The sequence below is a fragment of the Doryrhamphus excisus genome, chromosome 9 (assembly GCF_030265055.1).
Source record: "Doryrhamphus excisus isolate RoL2022-K1 chromosome 9, RoL_Dexc_1.0, whole genome shotgun sequence".
Lineage (NCBI taxonomy): Eukaryota > Metazoa > Chordata > Actinopteri > Syngnathiformes > Syngnathidae > Doryrhamphus > Doryrhamphus excisus.
Genome location: NC_080474.1, coordinates 3,084,034 through 3,101,503, shown reverse-complemented (window position 1 = coordinate 3,101,503; position 17,470 = coordinate 3,084,034). Strand labels below are relative to the sequence as shown.

At 45.7% G+C, this 17,470-nt stretch overlaps 1 protein-coding gene across 2 annotated transcripts in view; it reads right to left on the bottom strand.

Moving 5' to 3' along the window:
- Window positions 1-17,147, bottom strand: part of LOC131135668 (potassium voltage-gated channel subfamily H member 7-like) — a 32,399-nt gene extending 15,252 nt beyond the window's left edge. Inside the window, exons 1-6 of one of the 2 annotated variants that reach the window (XM_058081855.1) lie at window positions 16,814-17,147; window positions 16,417-16,647; window positions 8,355-8,510; window positions 3,773-4,213; window positions 2,549-2,760; window positions 461-886 (exon numbers count right to left, since the gene is read on the bottom strand). In XM_058081855.1, coding sequence (XP_057937838.1) covers window positions 461-886; window positions 2,549-2,760; window positions 3,773-4,213; window positions 8,355-8,510; window positions 16,417-16,647; window positions 16,814-16,889 — 1,542 coding nt within the window. In that variant the 5' untranslated portion in view covers window positions 16,890-17,147. The remainder of the gene's footprint in view (window positions 1-460; window positions 887-2,548; window positions 2,761-3,772; window positions 4,214-8,354; window positions 8,511-16,416; window positions 16,648-16,813) is intronic. The other variant, XM_058081856.1, reaches the window with a different exon arrangement.
- Window positions 17,148-17,470: the final 323 nt, after the last annotated feature.

Genomic DNA, 17,470 nt, shown 5'->3' with positions numbered 1-17,470 from the left:
TCGTTTTTCTCCACGACGGAAAGAAACCCCGAGACTTACAGCGACTGGCATCGCTGACTCAGCAGCTGTGGTCCAAACAGATGATTATGCTTTATAATCAGGAGCTTTTCTGGTGTAATGGAGTCCCTACAAAGCACCATCAAGCACTGAAGTGGATCCAGAGCCATCAAACAAGCCAGCGGGCCTGGCGGCCAGCCCACCAATGACCATCTAACATCTGCATGTAAGCCGCGCGCACCCCCTCGTCACATAAATGCATCAATGATTGCCATTTGGTAAGCCATTAATCCTCGTAAATGGATTCTAGAATGAGGGCCATTCAAAAAAAACCATGCAATTTAAAGTAATCCTTTCATAGCCGAGACAGAAAGACTTTAAGTAGTGGCCTGGGCGCTCAAGTCTGGACGACTGTGGCACCGTGCGCTAATACTCCTTTGTAGAAAAAGCAGAGATGACAAACCTCATCTGATCCTGAGCCAAAGATGAGCAGGTCAAAGGGGATGGCCGCCACCATGTCTATAAGGAACCAGCCTTTGAAGTAATGGATGGCTATTTTGGCCGCATGGCTCACCACCTCCTCGTTCTGGTTGACGTAAGTGGTCCTGAAGTTGATGAGGATGTCGATGATGAACATGATGTCCACGATGAGATCCACCACGTTGAGGGGGCTGCACGAGTATCCGCATTCCCGCCTGCGTTGCTCCTCTTGGTCGTTGAGAAGGAAGGCGGCCGAGTACGGCGTCAGGATGGCCGTGTAGATGACCAGCAGCAGGATGAGCCAGTCCCACACAGCTTTGAAAGGGCTGTAGTGCAGGATGGTGAACTTGTCGATGCGGTTTGTCTGCAGCTTGTACTCTGGCAGCACGTCGGCCCCCAGAGACAAGACCTGGATGGAAGTGGGCAGATGACAAAAATCACCTTCACATTGCAACATGAAGACTGCTCCTTAATGCGGTTGAAGAAATGCTGCAAATGTTAAACGGCATAAAAATACATGTCACAAATGACAATTCCACATATATATTCTATATTAACACATTGCCATAACATAACAAAAATGTCAACAAACATTTGAAAATGCACTTGCATTGTTTTGTGACAATCAAAGTTAGTTTGTCTCGTCATATTTTTGATTGTACATTTCTTAACGTTAATGTTAAAAAGCTTTGAAAGGGATGTAGTGCAGGATGGTGAACTTGTCGATGCGGCCCGAGAGACAAGACCTGGATGGAAGTGGGCAGATGACAAAAATCACCTTCACATTGCAACATGAAGACTCTTCCTTAATGCGGTTGAAGAAATGCTGCAAATGTTAAACAGCATAAAAATACATGTCACAAATGACAATTCCACATATGTATTCTATATTAACACATTGCCATAACATAACAAAAATGTCAACAAACATTTGAAAATGCACTTGCATTGTTTTGTGACAATCAAAGTTAGTTTGTCTCGTCATATTTTTGATTAACATTAACGTTGAACGTTAATGTTAAAAAGCTTTGAAAAGGCTGTAGTGCAGGATGGTGAACTTGTCGATGCGGCCCGAGAGACAAGACCTGGATGGAAGTGGGCAGATGACAAAAATCACCTTCACATTGCAACATGAAGACTGCTCCTTAGTGCGGTTGAAGAAATGCTGCAAATGTTAAATGGCATAAAAATGCCACAATTGATTGTACATTTCTTAATGTTAAAAATCTCGTCCTGTTCTCAGGCATCATCTCATCTCAGGAGTCTAGTTTATGGTATAAACTATAAATAGCCTTGTGTATGTACAGGTATGTGTATTCTCATTACAGGTAGGGCTTATCGTGTAAACAATGGCGCTGTCTTAGAAGAAGGCATTGAGAATCGGAGGCAGAGTGTTAGGTTTGAGTGCAGGCTTGGCTCGTGCCGTTCCTTCATGTCACTGCTATTTATAGTCTGTACATTTTGTACATCCCTGCTGGTGTAGTGATGCACACATCTGCCTTTCGTGGCAGAGGGCGACGGTTCGATTTCTGGCCAGGTTGTGTCAGGAAGGTCATTGCCTTTCATTGGTAAAAAACTAAAGTGGGGAAAATGTAGTACTTGCAGTAGAAAGAGCTCACGTATTCAGTGATTAAAACACACCCTGTATGGCTGCTTTGGCTGCTTAGCCAAACAAACCTGCATAGATTCTGGTTGGATGGTAAATTATTCAGTGTCCTGATTGGTCCCCTCTTTGGCCTAATAAGCTGCGCTTCTGGGAAACTGTCTGTCTCTTCTATTACACGAATGATACAGCAGATCTCCTCACACTCAAGCATCATCAGCACGATGCTTACACATGCAAACCACAAGATGACTATACTCCCCAAGCAGGTCAGAGCTTTTCTTCCTGTCACTCACACACACACACACCAGCTGGGGTCTCATCAGCTTGTACATGCACAAGTTTGCAAATCAGCTTGCAACTAAGAGGAGAGTTTTCTGGCAGCAACTCAGCCTACAAGCTAAGGTGCTGGGACATTCAGTGAACGCTCGGAAGGACCGCCCAAGTATGAAACATCGTCTTACTCACCTGTGTCACTTTTTCTGTCACATTGTGCGTTCTGTCTTTGACCTTGGGAGCAATGATGGTTTTCTCAGATGTCGGCGGCGAGTGGCTCTTCTTGTCGTTCCCTTCGGTGAAGTTCAGTGCAATCAGAGGGATCTTGTTGATGGTGCTGTACTTGTTGATGTTGGAATCAGACGTTGAGCCAAGCAGGCTGGACTTGACGTGATTAAATGGACCTGGTGATTGACAACAAATAGCAGTCAGAAAGAATTGAGTGCTGGAGCCCACCCACCATTAGGACCATGTTGCTGGAGTCCACTATGAGGACCACGGTGCTGGAGCCCACTATGAGGGCCACAGTGCTGAAGCCCACTATGAGGTTCGTGGTGCTGGAGCACAACATGAGGACCCCAGTGCTGGAGCCCACTATGAAGACCACGGTGCTGGAGCCCACTATGAGGACCATAGTGCTGGAGCCCACTAAGAAGACCACAGTGCTGGAGCCCACCATGAGGGCCACGGTGCTGGTGCCCACTATGAGGGCCATGGTGTTGGAGCCCACTATGAGGGCCACAGCGCTGAAGCCCACTATGAGGGCCATGGTGCTGGAGCACAACATGAAGACCACGGTGCTGGAGCCCACTATGAGGACGATGATCCCGCTATTAGGACCACGGTGCTGGAGCCCACTATGAGGACCACTGTGCTGGAGCCCACTATGAGGACCACTGTGCTGGAGCCCACTATGAGGACCACAGTGCTGGAGCCCACTATGAGGGCCACGGTGCTGGAGCCCACTATGAGGGCCATGGTGCTGGAACCCACAATGAGGGCCACGATGCTGGAGCCCACCATGAGGACGATGTGCCCGCTATTAGGACCACGTTGCTGAAGCCCACTATTAGGACCACGGTGCTGGAGCCCACTATGAGGACCACGGTGCTGGAGCCCACAATGACGACCATAGCGCTGGAGCCCACTATGAGGACCACGGCGCTGGAGCCCACTATGAGGACCATGAGCCCGCTATTAGGACCACGTTGCTGGAGCCCACTATTAGGACCACGGTGCTGGAGCCCACTATGAGGACCACGGTGCTGGTGCCCACTATGAGGGCCAAGGGGCTGGAGCCCACTATGAGGGCCACAGTGCTGGGCCCCACTATGAGGGCCACAGCGCTGGGGTTATTGTAGTCATTCCCGGCATATTCACACATGTTCACGTTAGCATGAAATGTAGGCTCCATACCTTCATTTGTGTGACGGTCCCTGAGTATGCTCTTTGAACTGGAGCTGTAGCCTTCGATCTCGTGGACGGACGACGCTCGCCTCATGCTGCTGATGCTTCCTCTTGGGAAGGTATTGGACAGGGAGGTAGACGACTGGTGCACCTCTGTCTGGTACAGCTTTTCCCACGGGAGTTTGGGGGATGAATGGTCTAGGGGTTCAGGAGCCAGGCTGGCCTGGGAGGAGTGGTGGCTGGAGCTGATGAGGGCATGTGTGTCGTTGGCCTCCGTGGGACTGCAAATGCTCTTGGTGGGCGAGGGGAAACTCTGCAGGGCCACCGAGTCCTCGTTGTCTTTGGGCGAGTCCACCATCACAGCGTCTGGGTCTTCTTGCGGAAGAGATTGCTTGTTGGTATTCATCAGGCTCAAAGCGGCCTGGCGAAAACGGAAGAATCGACTCATTCCTGGAAGGAGGAGAGAAATGGACAGAAAGGCAATTGAAGATTAAAGATGGAGACAAGATAGCATCTGCATTTTTTGGAGAAACCAATGAGGAAAAATGATGATTCAAACATTTTCATTGATTTTTGATCAGTGATCAGGTTCTGTATGAGATATTGATGGATACAAAAGAATATCTCTGCCATTGTCAAAACATGATCAAATCTATATGATGGCTTTACCCTATCATATCTGACATTAATACTTTTATTTTGAAAGCATACTCCCCCTCCTTAGTGCGGTTGAAGAAATGCTGCAAATGTTAAATGGCATAAAAACACATGTCACAAATGACAATTCCACATATGTATTCTATATTAACACATTACCATAACATAACAAAAATGTCAAAAAACATTTGAAAATGCACTTGCATTGTTTTGTGACAATCAAAGTTACTTTGTCTCGTCATATTTTTGATATATATATTTTATATATATTTTCTCAGGCATCAACTCGTCTCAGGAGTCTAGTTCATGGTATAAACTATAAATAGCCTCGTGTATGTACAGGTATGTGTATTCTCATTACAGGTAGATAAATTCACGTGAACTTTGTCCAGCCCGTCCTCTTGGAAGTAAAAGTTTTAAACTCATTAACAATAGAAGAGAACAGAATAGAACAGAATAGAATAGAATAGAATAGAACAGAACGGGGATGAAAGTGAACCCTTGGGAGGCCCCCCTCTCTCTCTCTGCACCCTCCTTGCATACATAAATAATAACACTGCCATCTCTTTCCATCCTCTAAACGTACCTGACAAGCATAAGACACCACAAGGAGCCTTATAGTTTTCACACAGACCACAAGTCAGGTGATTTTTGCACCATCATTATCTCCATCTGATTCATAGATACCGGATGTCTTATGATGTCCAGTATAGGCTAAGCCCTGATCCCAAGCCGCTGTACTTGCGAGTGTGGGCAACATTTGGGGACGTGTAAGTGGTGAGTACTGCTACTTGTGGATGATGGACAAAAGTCCCTAAAAATGTGCACTGTCCCTTTAAGTTTTGAGGAAAATCAATGAAACCTAAAGATAGAAACATGTAAAAATGGGAGATTTTAACTGTGGTACATTTATGCTCTACATTGTCTTGTATTTATAAATTTGGGACCGTATCGGGGAACCATTGCAATTTGTTTTCTCACATAGAACACAAAGCTTAGACCAAGGGTAGACAACCCATGGTTCCGGGACCTTGTTGTGGCACTTAAAGGTAAAGGTTATTCATTCATTTTGTACCGCTTTTTCCTCACAAGGGTCGCGGGGGGTGCTGGAGCCTATCCCAGCTGTGTTTGGACGAGAGGCGAGGTACACCCCGGACATGGCTGTGTCTTCCAGCACAAGCTCCGGTCCTCAGGTAAAAAATGCTGATGGCAAATCAGCATCTTGTTGACTCTTTGTAACCAAATGGAGAGCTAGCTAGCCACTCTTCCGTCTGGGAATGACGCTGAGACTAGCAATTAGCAATTCATTTTCTTCCGCTTTTCCTCATGAGGGTCGCGGGGGGTGCTGGAGCTTATCCCAGCTGTCTTTGGGCGAGAGGCGGGGTACACCTCGGACTGGTGGCCAGCCAATCACAGGGCACATATAGACAAACAACCATTCACACTCACATTCATACCTATGGACAATTTGGAGTCGCCAATTAATTACCTAGCATGTTTTTGGAATGTGGGAGGAAACCGTAGTACCCGGAGAAAACCCATGCATGCACGGGGAGAACATGCAAACTCCACACAGAGAGGGTGGAATTGAACCCTGGTCTCCTAGCTGTGAGGTCTGCGCGCTAACCACTAGACCACCATGCCGCCTGTAAAGGTTATTTATTCACATAATTATTCTGTATTTAACATCAAACCTTTATTATAAAACAGTGAAAATCGATGTGAAAGTCTATGTGTACAGTTAATAATTGACAGATGAATTATGAAGACCATTAACGGCCGAGTGGCTGCTTGTATTCCCAGTGTTGCCGGTGTTCATATGCATATTCAAGATGGCCATACGCAGCAGCCGGAATCCACGTCATACCAAAAGTGATTGTAATGTCGGTGAACAATGTTAATATGCGACTCCAAACGCAACTTCAGTGCAATATAAACACATCATATCGCATCACAAGCTGGCCCATCTAGCCACAGATCCCTTGCACAAGCGTGCTCACAAGCAATCAAATGAGATTAGACACGTTTGCTTTGCACACACACACACGCACACACACACACACACACGCTGATGCATGTTTACGTTCACATAGCACAGCTTGAAATGAATGCCAGAGGAATTGAGGCTGAACGAAGAGCTGAGCATCAGTCAGAGAGGAGACGCAGGAGTGACTCATTGATATTTAAACCTCCTGACATTCATCCAAATCAGACAAAGATAAGGAGATCCTCTCTGAAAAGACATGCTGCCATTATGAAAAACAACATTTCTTTCCAGAAGAGCATTATTTCCTGCCATGCCGTTCCTTTTCCAAACAAGCTAAATAATAGAGAGATTTATGAATCATTCATGAATTTTGGACAGCAGCATTGCTTTTACTGCTAACAAAAACACAGAGTGATAATGTGTGGCTTTTTAATCAATCAATCAATAAATCACCTTAGCTCATTTTTAATTTTGCTTTTTGGAGATTATTTTGCCGACGTGTATCTGTTTGTGTTCAAAATAACTTAAAAAGGTCAGAACGGATTTGGTTGTAATTTTCAGGAATTGTGATACGGAAGAAATGATAACATTTCGGGGGTGATCCAGAATTTAAAATTGTCCCAAAATTCATCCTTTTCCCTTAAACTACTATGACAACATTTCTCAACCGTTCAGACCGTTCCAAAGTAAAAAAATTCTAGGTGTTAGCACGCTAATGTTAGCATATTATCATTGCTAGCATGCTAACATTAACATACTATTATTTTTAGTTATTTTCATAGTTAGACGCATATAGTATATAAACACTGAGCACTGTCATGCTAGGTGTTAGCATGTTAATAATAGCATGTCAACATGTACATTAATATATTAGCATTAGGATTTTCGTAGATTTTTTGGTAGCATTTTTATCCATTTTCATAGTATTTTCATACTATTATGCAAGGCCTTAGCATGCTAACATGAACACATTAGCATTGGTAGCACAAAAACATAGCATAGCAGCATTTCTAGCCGCTTTCATAGGTAGACGCATACACAGACACTTAGCACTATTATGCTAGGTGTTAGCTAGCATGGTAACATTAGCATTGTAGCAATTTTAGCCGTTTTCATAGGTAGATTATTATCTAAACACTCATGACACTAGGTGTTAGCATGCTAAAGTTAATATATACGGTGCTTGGCAGGGACGTCTGCACTGTGTGCTCACTGAGTGCTTTTCTAGTTTAAAAATATGAAATATTTATAAAGTTGTATAGGAGCTGGAGCCAATCTCAGCTAACATTAGGCGGACCGGTGAGCAGTCCATTCCTTGCTGCACGGAAGCGAGTGCAATGTAGCAAATAGCAATGTAGCAATGTAGCAATGTGGCAATACACCATTAGTGACACCTGAAGTTGTACATAATCACATTATATGTCAGCATATCACACAAGTTTGGGTTTTTTTGCTTTTTGAGACCTTTTTTGCTAGACTTCGGGGATGGTGTCATGCATCTTTCAGTATTTCAGGAAAGTCCAAGCTTTTTGTGACTTAATCGTTCCTTGTTTTTGGTGGTTAATTGGTCTGATAAGTGAATTTCCTTGTCTATAAACTCAATATTTTCATAGTTATGGCATAGAAAATCTGTTCATGACTCCTTAATATTTTTTTACCATTGTCAGAGTCCTCTAGACATGAAATAACACCCCTATAGTCACCTTTATACCCCTTTTATTCTTTGTTTACATCACATTGCACAGGCTACCGACAGGAGGCATGAGAAAAAAGGAGCGCTCACTTTGCTCACCTGCACAGTACGGGTAATCTCACCTCCTTGGAACATTTTTTGAAAAATTATTATAAGTGTATTGAATGTATTGAAGTGGATGGATCGCTACTATTTAAGTGATGGTCAATAAAACTCTTCTCCCTCAAACAACAAGCCTTTAGTTGCATACTCACTCGGATCAGACTTGGTGGGAGAGGCGGGGCTTATCTTCTCTGTGGAGTTGTCACTTCCCTCGTCCAAAACGTAATCGAAATTCAGGATGAACATCATCACAACGCCTTCCTCATTCTTCACGGGGATGATGTGAATATTACACTGGAAGTCTGAGCCTAGAAGGAGAATAAAACACTAATCAAACGCCTGATCCGTGTTGTATGCTTTGGTTAAAAAAAAAAAAAAACATCTGAGGAGAAGTTGATCTGCTGTAAAGGTCAATGCATGCATGTCAGAACACGTGAAACGGCACCACTAACCCCCCAGGGGTTAAAGCCTGTTCATCATTTCATCCACCATTTCCAAACATACATAGAGTACACAGTACATACACATATAGAGTAGATATGCAGTACACACTGCATACATACTACAGAGACAGAGAAACACACTCCCAAGGCAGCATGTTGTGCAGCAGAATAGAATTGATTATCAGGGATCGGAGCCAATTTACAGCGTTCCATTTAGCTGAGAGGAGCAATCACCACGGATGAGCGTCACGCCAGGCAGCAGAGCAGAAAAGCATCCTGCGTCTAATCTTAGTCCTGAACCCAGAAATATCCTCAATTCACAAGTTGTAGCGCAGCAGGCCGGCCACGCCTCCACACGCGCTCACCTAAACAATAAGACTTATTTATCCGACATTCCCTTTATAAGCCAAACCAGGCGGCTCACCGCTGCAGCTGACCGCCGTGCTTTCCACATTACCAGTGTTTATGACCAGTGTTCTTGTCATCTCCTCAGGGCTCCGCACACACCCTGCCAGTAGCCTTCATTAGCAGTCGACTCGCCGTCTGACTAAATATAGCAAGCCGGCTCTGCTGCTACACGGCACATTTCTGTGCTGAAAACTCCCAGTAGTGATGTCCTCAGTGACAATATGATGATGTGATGTCAAGGCTCATCTCGCTCTTACATTACTCTCACCCATCGCTGCGTCTGATTGGCTGTATATAAACATATAAACGGCGCCTGTCGTCATGGCGACTTATTGGCTTTTATGCTCCTGCAGAAAAAGTACAATACATACTGTAATATCACACACCGAATACACGCCTCCTCAAAATGTTAGGAGCAGAATCAAGAAGGTACATTTTGTACTGTTAGATGTTAAGGAGACCACACGTTTGGAATTAGCAGGGGAGAACCAAACATGGGACGTTGAGATGTGGAAGAAAGTTCTCTTCTCCCCCAACGGTCCTGATGGTTCCCACCTGAGATGTTCTCCACCATCATCCTTCAATAGAACGACGCAACTTCAGTTCGCGCAGGGGCGTCAAACGGCAGCCGTCCACGTGGAGATGTTTCAAGGGTGAGGAGGTATTTCTATTACCGTCATCCTGCCCGCAAGAGCGTGATGCTTGAAGTCATGCTTGATGTTTGCCGGCTGAGGTATTGCATCAGTCTCCTGACCTTCAGCCTAATTGCGTCCCAATGGCGGGACCATGCTACACAAGCCTGCGCTGGCAAAATGAAAAGGTGTTTTCATTTCAGAAGAGTAAAGAAGGGCCCCGCTGAAAGGCTTAGCCGTGGGGGGGCCCCACTCATCTGGTGTCCTGCTGAATGTCATCCCTGCCAAAATGCTTCAAAGAGAAAGAAGGCCGAAATCCTGCTGTCACTACTACTATTAATAATAAATTATTAGAATTATTCTATTACTCTTATTATTTGATGTTTTTATGCCTCTAATTATGGTGTCAAGCTGATGGTGTGAAATTATAATAACAATAAAATTAATAATAATAATTATTATTACATATTTTATGTATTTATGATTTTAAAATGTATCCTCATCATCATCTTTATTACTATTATTGTTATTATTTGACACCATCACAAATTAAAAAAAATGATATGAAATATTATTAGTATTACTGTAAATACATAATGACATGCTATATGTTCCTTTGTGTTTTTGTGAAGGCTTTTTGGAGTTGCTCTTGATTGGATTGAAGCCCTGCATCGGCTGCTGTTAGATTGAGTACTAAACGGTGCTGGCGGCTCACAGACAAGGTCATCCCAAGGTCATCCCACAAGCACAGGCTCAAGTCAATCCGAGGCTCCAGCCAAATATCATGACATGACTACTGCCAGGAGAACCAGAGTATAGAGGGGGAGGAGCCACCTGCTGTGGCCCAGCAAGGTGCACCTTATTCGGGCACAGCCCCTGAGCAGCCGCTGTGACGCCATGGAGGTCTCTTGCAAACCTTTTGCACTTTTTAAACGCCTCAGGCGGCTGATGAGGTGTTTTGTGTGCTCCTTGGGGTTTTTTTTTCCCCTCTCATCACAGAGCGTTGGTACAACGAGGACACAAAATGTCTTCCTGGGAAAGTGAATGTTTGTTTACAAGTGAACTCAGGGGACGTTAACTTCACAGGCAGGAGGGAAAAAGGAGTGCTTGATTTGTTTACCCGCAGAGTATGGGTAATCTGGCCTCATTGGAGCATCTTTTCAAATGATCTCTTATCGGAGCTATTTTAGCTTCCATGTGTGTTTTTGCAAGACGAAGGGATGGCATTCCAACAGTCGTCCCTCGCTCTATTGGTGGTGACAGGGTTGCTTTTAGCACTCATAGTCCTTTGGGAACTACTCATAATGCGCCATAAAGATAAGGTACTATTTTGTAGTAAAATATACAGGCTGGCAGGGCTTGACTTGGAAGTAGAATAACATGACGTCAAACGCCCCCTCTCGTGTGAGCGCACAGGGAGGGGGTTCATATGGGAAGTGGCTGCCTTTTCTTTTGCTGATGGACATTTCATTAATGTTGATTCTATTTCCATCATCAATTATTCAAAGCCTTAAATCAAGGGATCTTTTAGACGCTGACTCACACACGAGTTCGTTCCTGAGCGAAGCGGCACGTCTGGATTCCCTTCAGCGTGTTTGCTAAGTGTGACCAAATCGTACATTTATACCCCCCACCCCTTTAGGGGGGGATTTTATTCTCCTATGAATCTGCTGAAGGGCTTCAGGTAGAAAAACAATGTTGTCCAGCGGCAAAGTTCCCGAGCCGTGCAATAGGGGGCGGCCTTGCAAGCTTCCTGTTTTTGTGCCCGGTGGCGATATCTACAGCGCTTGCAGCTCAAATCAGTGTCAGCGCCGGCGTCTGGGGGGACAACTTGCACCTCGATCCACGTTGAGTTTATTCAATCCTGATCTTTTATTCTGCTTAATTTAGCAGCAAGGTTGGCAGCCTGACAGTCGTGGATTCTAACACTCCTAGCAACTGATTAGGAGAAGAAAGACAGATGGCATGAAGAGGAATATTAGATAACTGCAGTGCCTCCGATACGAGCATCCCAGGAGATGAAAATAACTGTGGGGGATGATTCCAAACCAATCAAATAAAATAACAGGACCTTCATTGTTGGACGGCTCAAAGCTCCGGCTGCTCCTTCCTTCCGTCTGCCAACAAACTTCCTCCTCCTCATGGGCACACATGGTACAGAATGGCAAGGCTTGAATGAATCGGGGTGTCACCAGACCAGATCGTACTCCAGATTGGGTCTACGAGAACTAAACCACGTTCTTACGTTACTACTGAGACAAAATATGAAAAATATATTGCAATCTTCTCATTTAATTTCTACTATGTTCACCCTTTTCTGCACTCTGTGTGTATATGATCGCAGCCCCGCCTCCACCCACCTAGATAAATACTTAAAAAATCCAGAAACATTTCTCTTTTTGGGCTGCACGGCGCACAAGTGGTTAGCACGCAGGCCTCATGTTCTCCAGGGACTCCGGTTTCCTCCCACATTCCAAAAACATGCCAGGTTAATTGGCAACTCCAAATTGTCTCGACTTGGATGCATTCATTTGGCTAAGTTGGTGAAAACGGCCAAGTGTGCAACATCTCATCCTGGGAGACACCAAAGAGGGCTGAAGGGAATGAAAAATTGATGTGCTCTTTTTGGAGGTTATTCACCCAAGTGTCCTGCAGCACACCTTGTGTGTGTGTGGCCGTGTGTGTTTGTGTGTTTGTGTGTGTCCTCTCGCCCCCGAGTGGAGCCCCTCCGTGGGAAGTCACCAATGAAAGCCGGCACCCAGGCATGCCACATGTCCCCCATCATTCAGCACACTTAGCTAAGCTGCGGCTTTTATGTAGTCATTATCCATTTCACTTCTCTCGCTCCTCGGTGTCAGCTTCCTTTTGTTCAAACTCCGTCTGCTAGCAAGTATTATTACAGCCGCTGCAACTGGATCGCTTCATAGAGACACAGAGGGAAAGCATTTATGCAAGAAATCTACGTGTTTTCTTGCTGGTCCACAGGTGAAAGCAAAATGTCACATCCCTTTTCCATGCCTCCAAGGCGCCCCGTGTTACTTTTATTTGGGAGCGTAAGCAGCTTAACATTTTGCCGCCTCATTGAGAAGAAGGCAGGCTTTGTTGCGCTGATATCACATCGCTCTTTCAAACCCTGACGTGACTTTGTTCCCTGGGATTCCCCACAGATGAAAAACACAAAGAAGCGCAAGCCCGTACGCTCAAACATCTGACCTGAAAACACGACAGAAGAGCGTCTGTGTCGTCACCATGGAACGTCTACATCACCTGCTTTCTTCTCAGCAATTCAAGCACTCCTCGTATGTGACGTCTGTGACTTTTTACATTCACTTTTAGAGGAAGGATGTTGGACCAAATGTTTCACGATGAAAGGAAAGAAACATGGAAAGGTGCAAAAGAGACCTCTGTGCCCGAATACAGTGCACCTTGCTGGGCCACAGCAGGTGGTTCCTCCCCCTCTATACTTTGTGAAGGTTTGGAGGGACCCATGACAGGTTGTTTGGGTCCATGGCACAAATGTCACTTTGTCACAGGTGATACTGTGGTCACTATGTATTGGTAATGTATGAGACATGTTAGCTAGTCGGTTAGTATGTCTCTGTGGTGATCCTGTAGCCTGAGCAATGTCCATCCATCCATCCATTTGGGCAAGAGGCAGCGTACACCCTGGACTGGTCGAACTAAGTATTCAGTTTATTAACATTAAATACTAATTTGTGGAAATTCAGTGCCATAAAAAAGGAGCAACTGTAAAGCATATTTTGTCTTTGTAGGGCTCACGTTACCAGGAACACTTGAACAAATTCATAAACAACTAGATGATGCAATGTCAGCAGACATTGCGTATAAATGCCAAAGAGCCGAAGTGAAACTGAAACGCTTCAAAAAGATGTGAAAATTAAAAATTTTGAATTAACACAGGAGCCGTTCAGCAGCTGAAGCTGGACTGAAACGCTGTGGAAATATGCTAAAACGTACAATGAATGGAGGAGTAAATTGGTAGTTTGAGCTGAAATCAGGAATTGAACCAACCAGGACAGTGACTAGTATACAACATAACGAAAGCAGAAGCGGGAATTGAACCCGGTCGGTCCCTTTGGGTGGGGAAAGCACGCAATTTTAAGTGACTTTTCAACACCAGAGGACACCATTTCAATTGCCCATTCATTGTTAATAGGAACATATGAAACTAAGCTAAATGTGGGAAGAGTTTGGTGGAATAAGAAGTAGGAAGAATACCTGAAAATGGCCGACTAGAGTAACATATGTGCGAATAACAAGATGATGCAATGTTATTAAAAACAGCTGCAGCGCCATCAGGTATTTTAGGAGAGACTGGATACTAATTGTGCACATTGTGTATGTTATGATGGCATATTTGGATGATGTTGTCTGAGAGTACCGTCTGTCCTTCCAATTGTGCACACAGCGTAGCATGAATGGATGATTCCATCCCAGAATGGGGAAAGGCAGCCATTCATAACATTATGAAGCATAAATACAGCACTTCTCTGTTTTTGTTCACGTTTGTTAACAGCTCGACCTTGGTGAAGGTCAGCCCTCTGTTGGCGTACAGAAGCGTTACATGCGGCGCTCGTTGTGTGAGGCTTCGATGAGCAAGCTGAAGCGATCCGAAGGAGAGCCGATTGTCGGAAATAGGCTCACCAGCGCAAACATGGCAGCAATCAATGGGGATGCCATGAATCTTTCATTCCCCACACGGGCTCTTCTCGTGCATTTTCTCTGTAAAGCCGCTCGTTGTCAGGCGTGCACGCCATCTTTATTCATGAGCGCACGTCTCAACCGCTCCTGGAGTATTACCAGATGTGTCTTCAAGCTGAGCACTGTGAAGCGACAGAGGGTGGATCTCCAGCGCTTATCCTCCCCGCTCATGGGCGCATGATGTTAAGATGGAGCTCATACACGGACGATGGAAAGTTCCCTTCGTCAAAAAGTGAGTCGTTCATGCCTTCACCGAGAAGCCCTAAAGTCCCAATCTATTTCTACTTTCTCTCCATTTCCTCCCGATTAACAAGAACAGCGGCGAGGGGAGGCTGGTGGCGGCTGATGGTAGATGAAACATGCATCCGTGGCCTAGAATCTCATCAAACTCACAATTAAACATTCATCATCTGGCTGTAGAAGATGACATCAAATGTTACACAACGTAAAAAAAGTGCAGTATCGGGAGAACAAATGAAAAAGCACGTGGACCACAAAAAGCTCATGTGAGAGAGCGCGCCAGGAGGTGGCCAATCTGCGGATTTGTGCCACGTTAATTCGCTCTGACTCGGGATTGCTGTCATTCATGGATGACGAGCAGCGCCAAAATGCCTTCGCATGAAGCCAGGCCCTTTGGACGCAAAGCTGCCAGAGATGCAGCCATCAAATGCACAGCAATACTCCAGATTAGTCATCTGATCCCTGCGCTAATAAAGCTACTGTGTGCGCTTGCTGAAAGCACCCATGCATTCAAACGCCTCACGGACGAGGACAATTAGCGCACGTTTAACTCAACTGTTTGCTTCTGCCTTCACAACAAGTCTAATGACAGCAAACATGAAGAAGCAAACATAACCTTTGAACCTTCAAATGTGGAGTACTACCATAGTACTATAGTACTACCATTCACACACAGCAGCCGTCATTACCAACTGCATGGCGCTCGATGCGGTGGTTGCAAAGTAAGAGCCGACGTTACAAACATCATCACGCTTGATGACACCCCAACCATATGTGTGTAGAAATACTGCATCAATGCAGTACAACTGCACAATCAACACGTCCAAAACCTTATCGGCTACCTGAAACGCTTGAAAAGTACAAAAGGTTTGCCGGAGACCTCCGTGTGTCACAGCGTCTGCTCGGACCGTGTGCCCGAATACAGTGCACCTTCCTGGGCCACAGCAGATGCCTCCTCCCCCTCTATACTCTGGTTCTCCTGGTAGTAGTCATGTCATGATATTTGGCTGGAGCCTCGGATTGAAGAAGCAAACATAACCTTTGAACCTTCAAATGTGGAGTACTACCATAGTATTATAGTACTACCATTCACACACAGCAGCCGTCATTGCCAACTGCCATCTTACAAACATCATCCCGCTTGATGACACCCCAACCATATGTGTGTAGAAATACTGCGTCAATGCAGTACAATTGCACAATCAACACGTCCAAAACCTTATCAGCTACCTGAAACGCTTGAAAAGTACAAAAGGTTTGCCGGAGACCTCCATGTGTCACAGTGTCTGCTCGGAGCGTGTGCCCGAATACAGTGCACCTTTATGGGCCACAGCAGATGGCTCCTTCCCCTCTATACTCTGGTTCTCCTGGTAGTAGTTATGCCATGATATTTCATTATAGGACTCATCCTCATTACCTCCAGGTGGACACAAAAAGAAGATGTCTAGTTTACATGTACTGTAGGGATTATGTTGGAAATGCATTTATTGTCATCATTGTCGTAGCTAAAGAATAATGGAGCCAAAATCAGCATTGTTGTAGTTGAGTGGTGTACCTAATGTCGTGGCCGCCGGAGATAAAGTTCAGTGTGGCCCGCAGACGTGATATCGATGTTGCCTGGGACGTCATGACTAATGTTTGGGTTCGGGGTGAGAGTAAGCGATACGGGCTAACAGCAGCAATATCAGGTCACGCTAGCAGGGGTGATGCCTGCCTCTTATTACCCTCTCTTGGGTTGCATGCCAGCCAAGCAAAGGTCACTGACTCACCATCCTTGCGGTAGTAGGTGATCTCCACCTTGCGCTCCTCCGAGCCCTGCACGGCCTGGGCCACCTGCTCGATGGCCTCCTTGTCCGTGTGGTCGCCGTGGAGGAAGTCGCAGGTGCACGGCTTCTGCATGATGTCCGGTCTGGAGAAGCCGGTCATCTCGCAGAAGCCATCGTTGCAGTAAATGACGGCACAGTTCTCCACTCTGGCGTTGGCTATGACAAATTTGCGGTCTGCGGGGCAGAAAGAAAGGTGAGCGCCGCCGTGCTTCATCTGACCTTGGAGCGGCTTGGGAAATAAATAAATAAATAAATACATAAATAAATAAGTCAAAGCTGCCAAGCTGCTACATTCGCACCAAAACATCTCAAATCTTACATTGTACAAAAAAATACTTACTCTGACCCTCGAATTTCCGGATAATGATTCCAAGAAATGTGTTCTGTGGGGCGACGTGTCCTCTTCTGACAGGCATGTTGACACGCAAAATATCACGCCGACAAAACTTGGAGATGTTGCCGGTATGAGATGCTCCCTTCCTCCGGAAGCATGCTCCACGCACGCAGCCTCCCGCACCTTCAACAACGACCTTCCCGCTCGCTTTTCCCCCCCGCTTGGATGCAGGAGCAGGTGAATGTTTCCTCTCCGAGACGCGCGCACACGAGCAGCTTCACTCGACTTAATTTCATTTGGCCAAGCATCTCGCATTTAGGGGGTGGGGGGTAGGGAGGGGGGGAGAAGAAAGCGATCCTGACGTCCTCGGCGGCGGAGTGTGGGCGCACGTTAGCGGACACTGGTCGATGATGCGCCCCAGCCTGGTGACGTCTCTCCCAGGGGGGGCTTAGTTGCCTCCACCTCTCCTTGCACGGATGACTCCCCCTTGTGCCGACACGGGATCAACTGCTACTGGATATGCCCCCCCCTCCACGCCCACCCCCAAGTCAACAACGATTCATATTTGATGCGTGTGTGTATCCATAAGGAATCTAGCATATAGCATCCATACAATCCTCTTTAGCATCCAAATGCTAAGAGCAGCTGAACGATGCTAAGAAT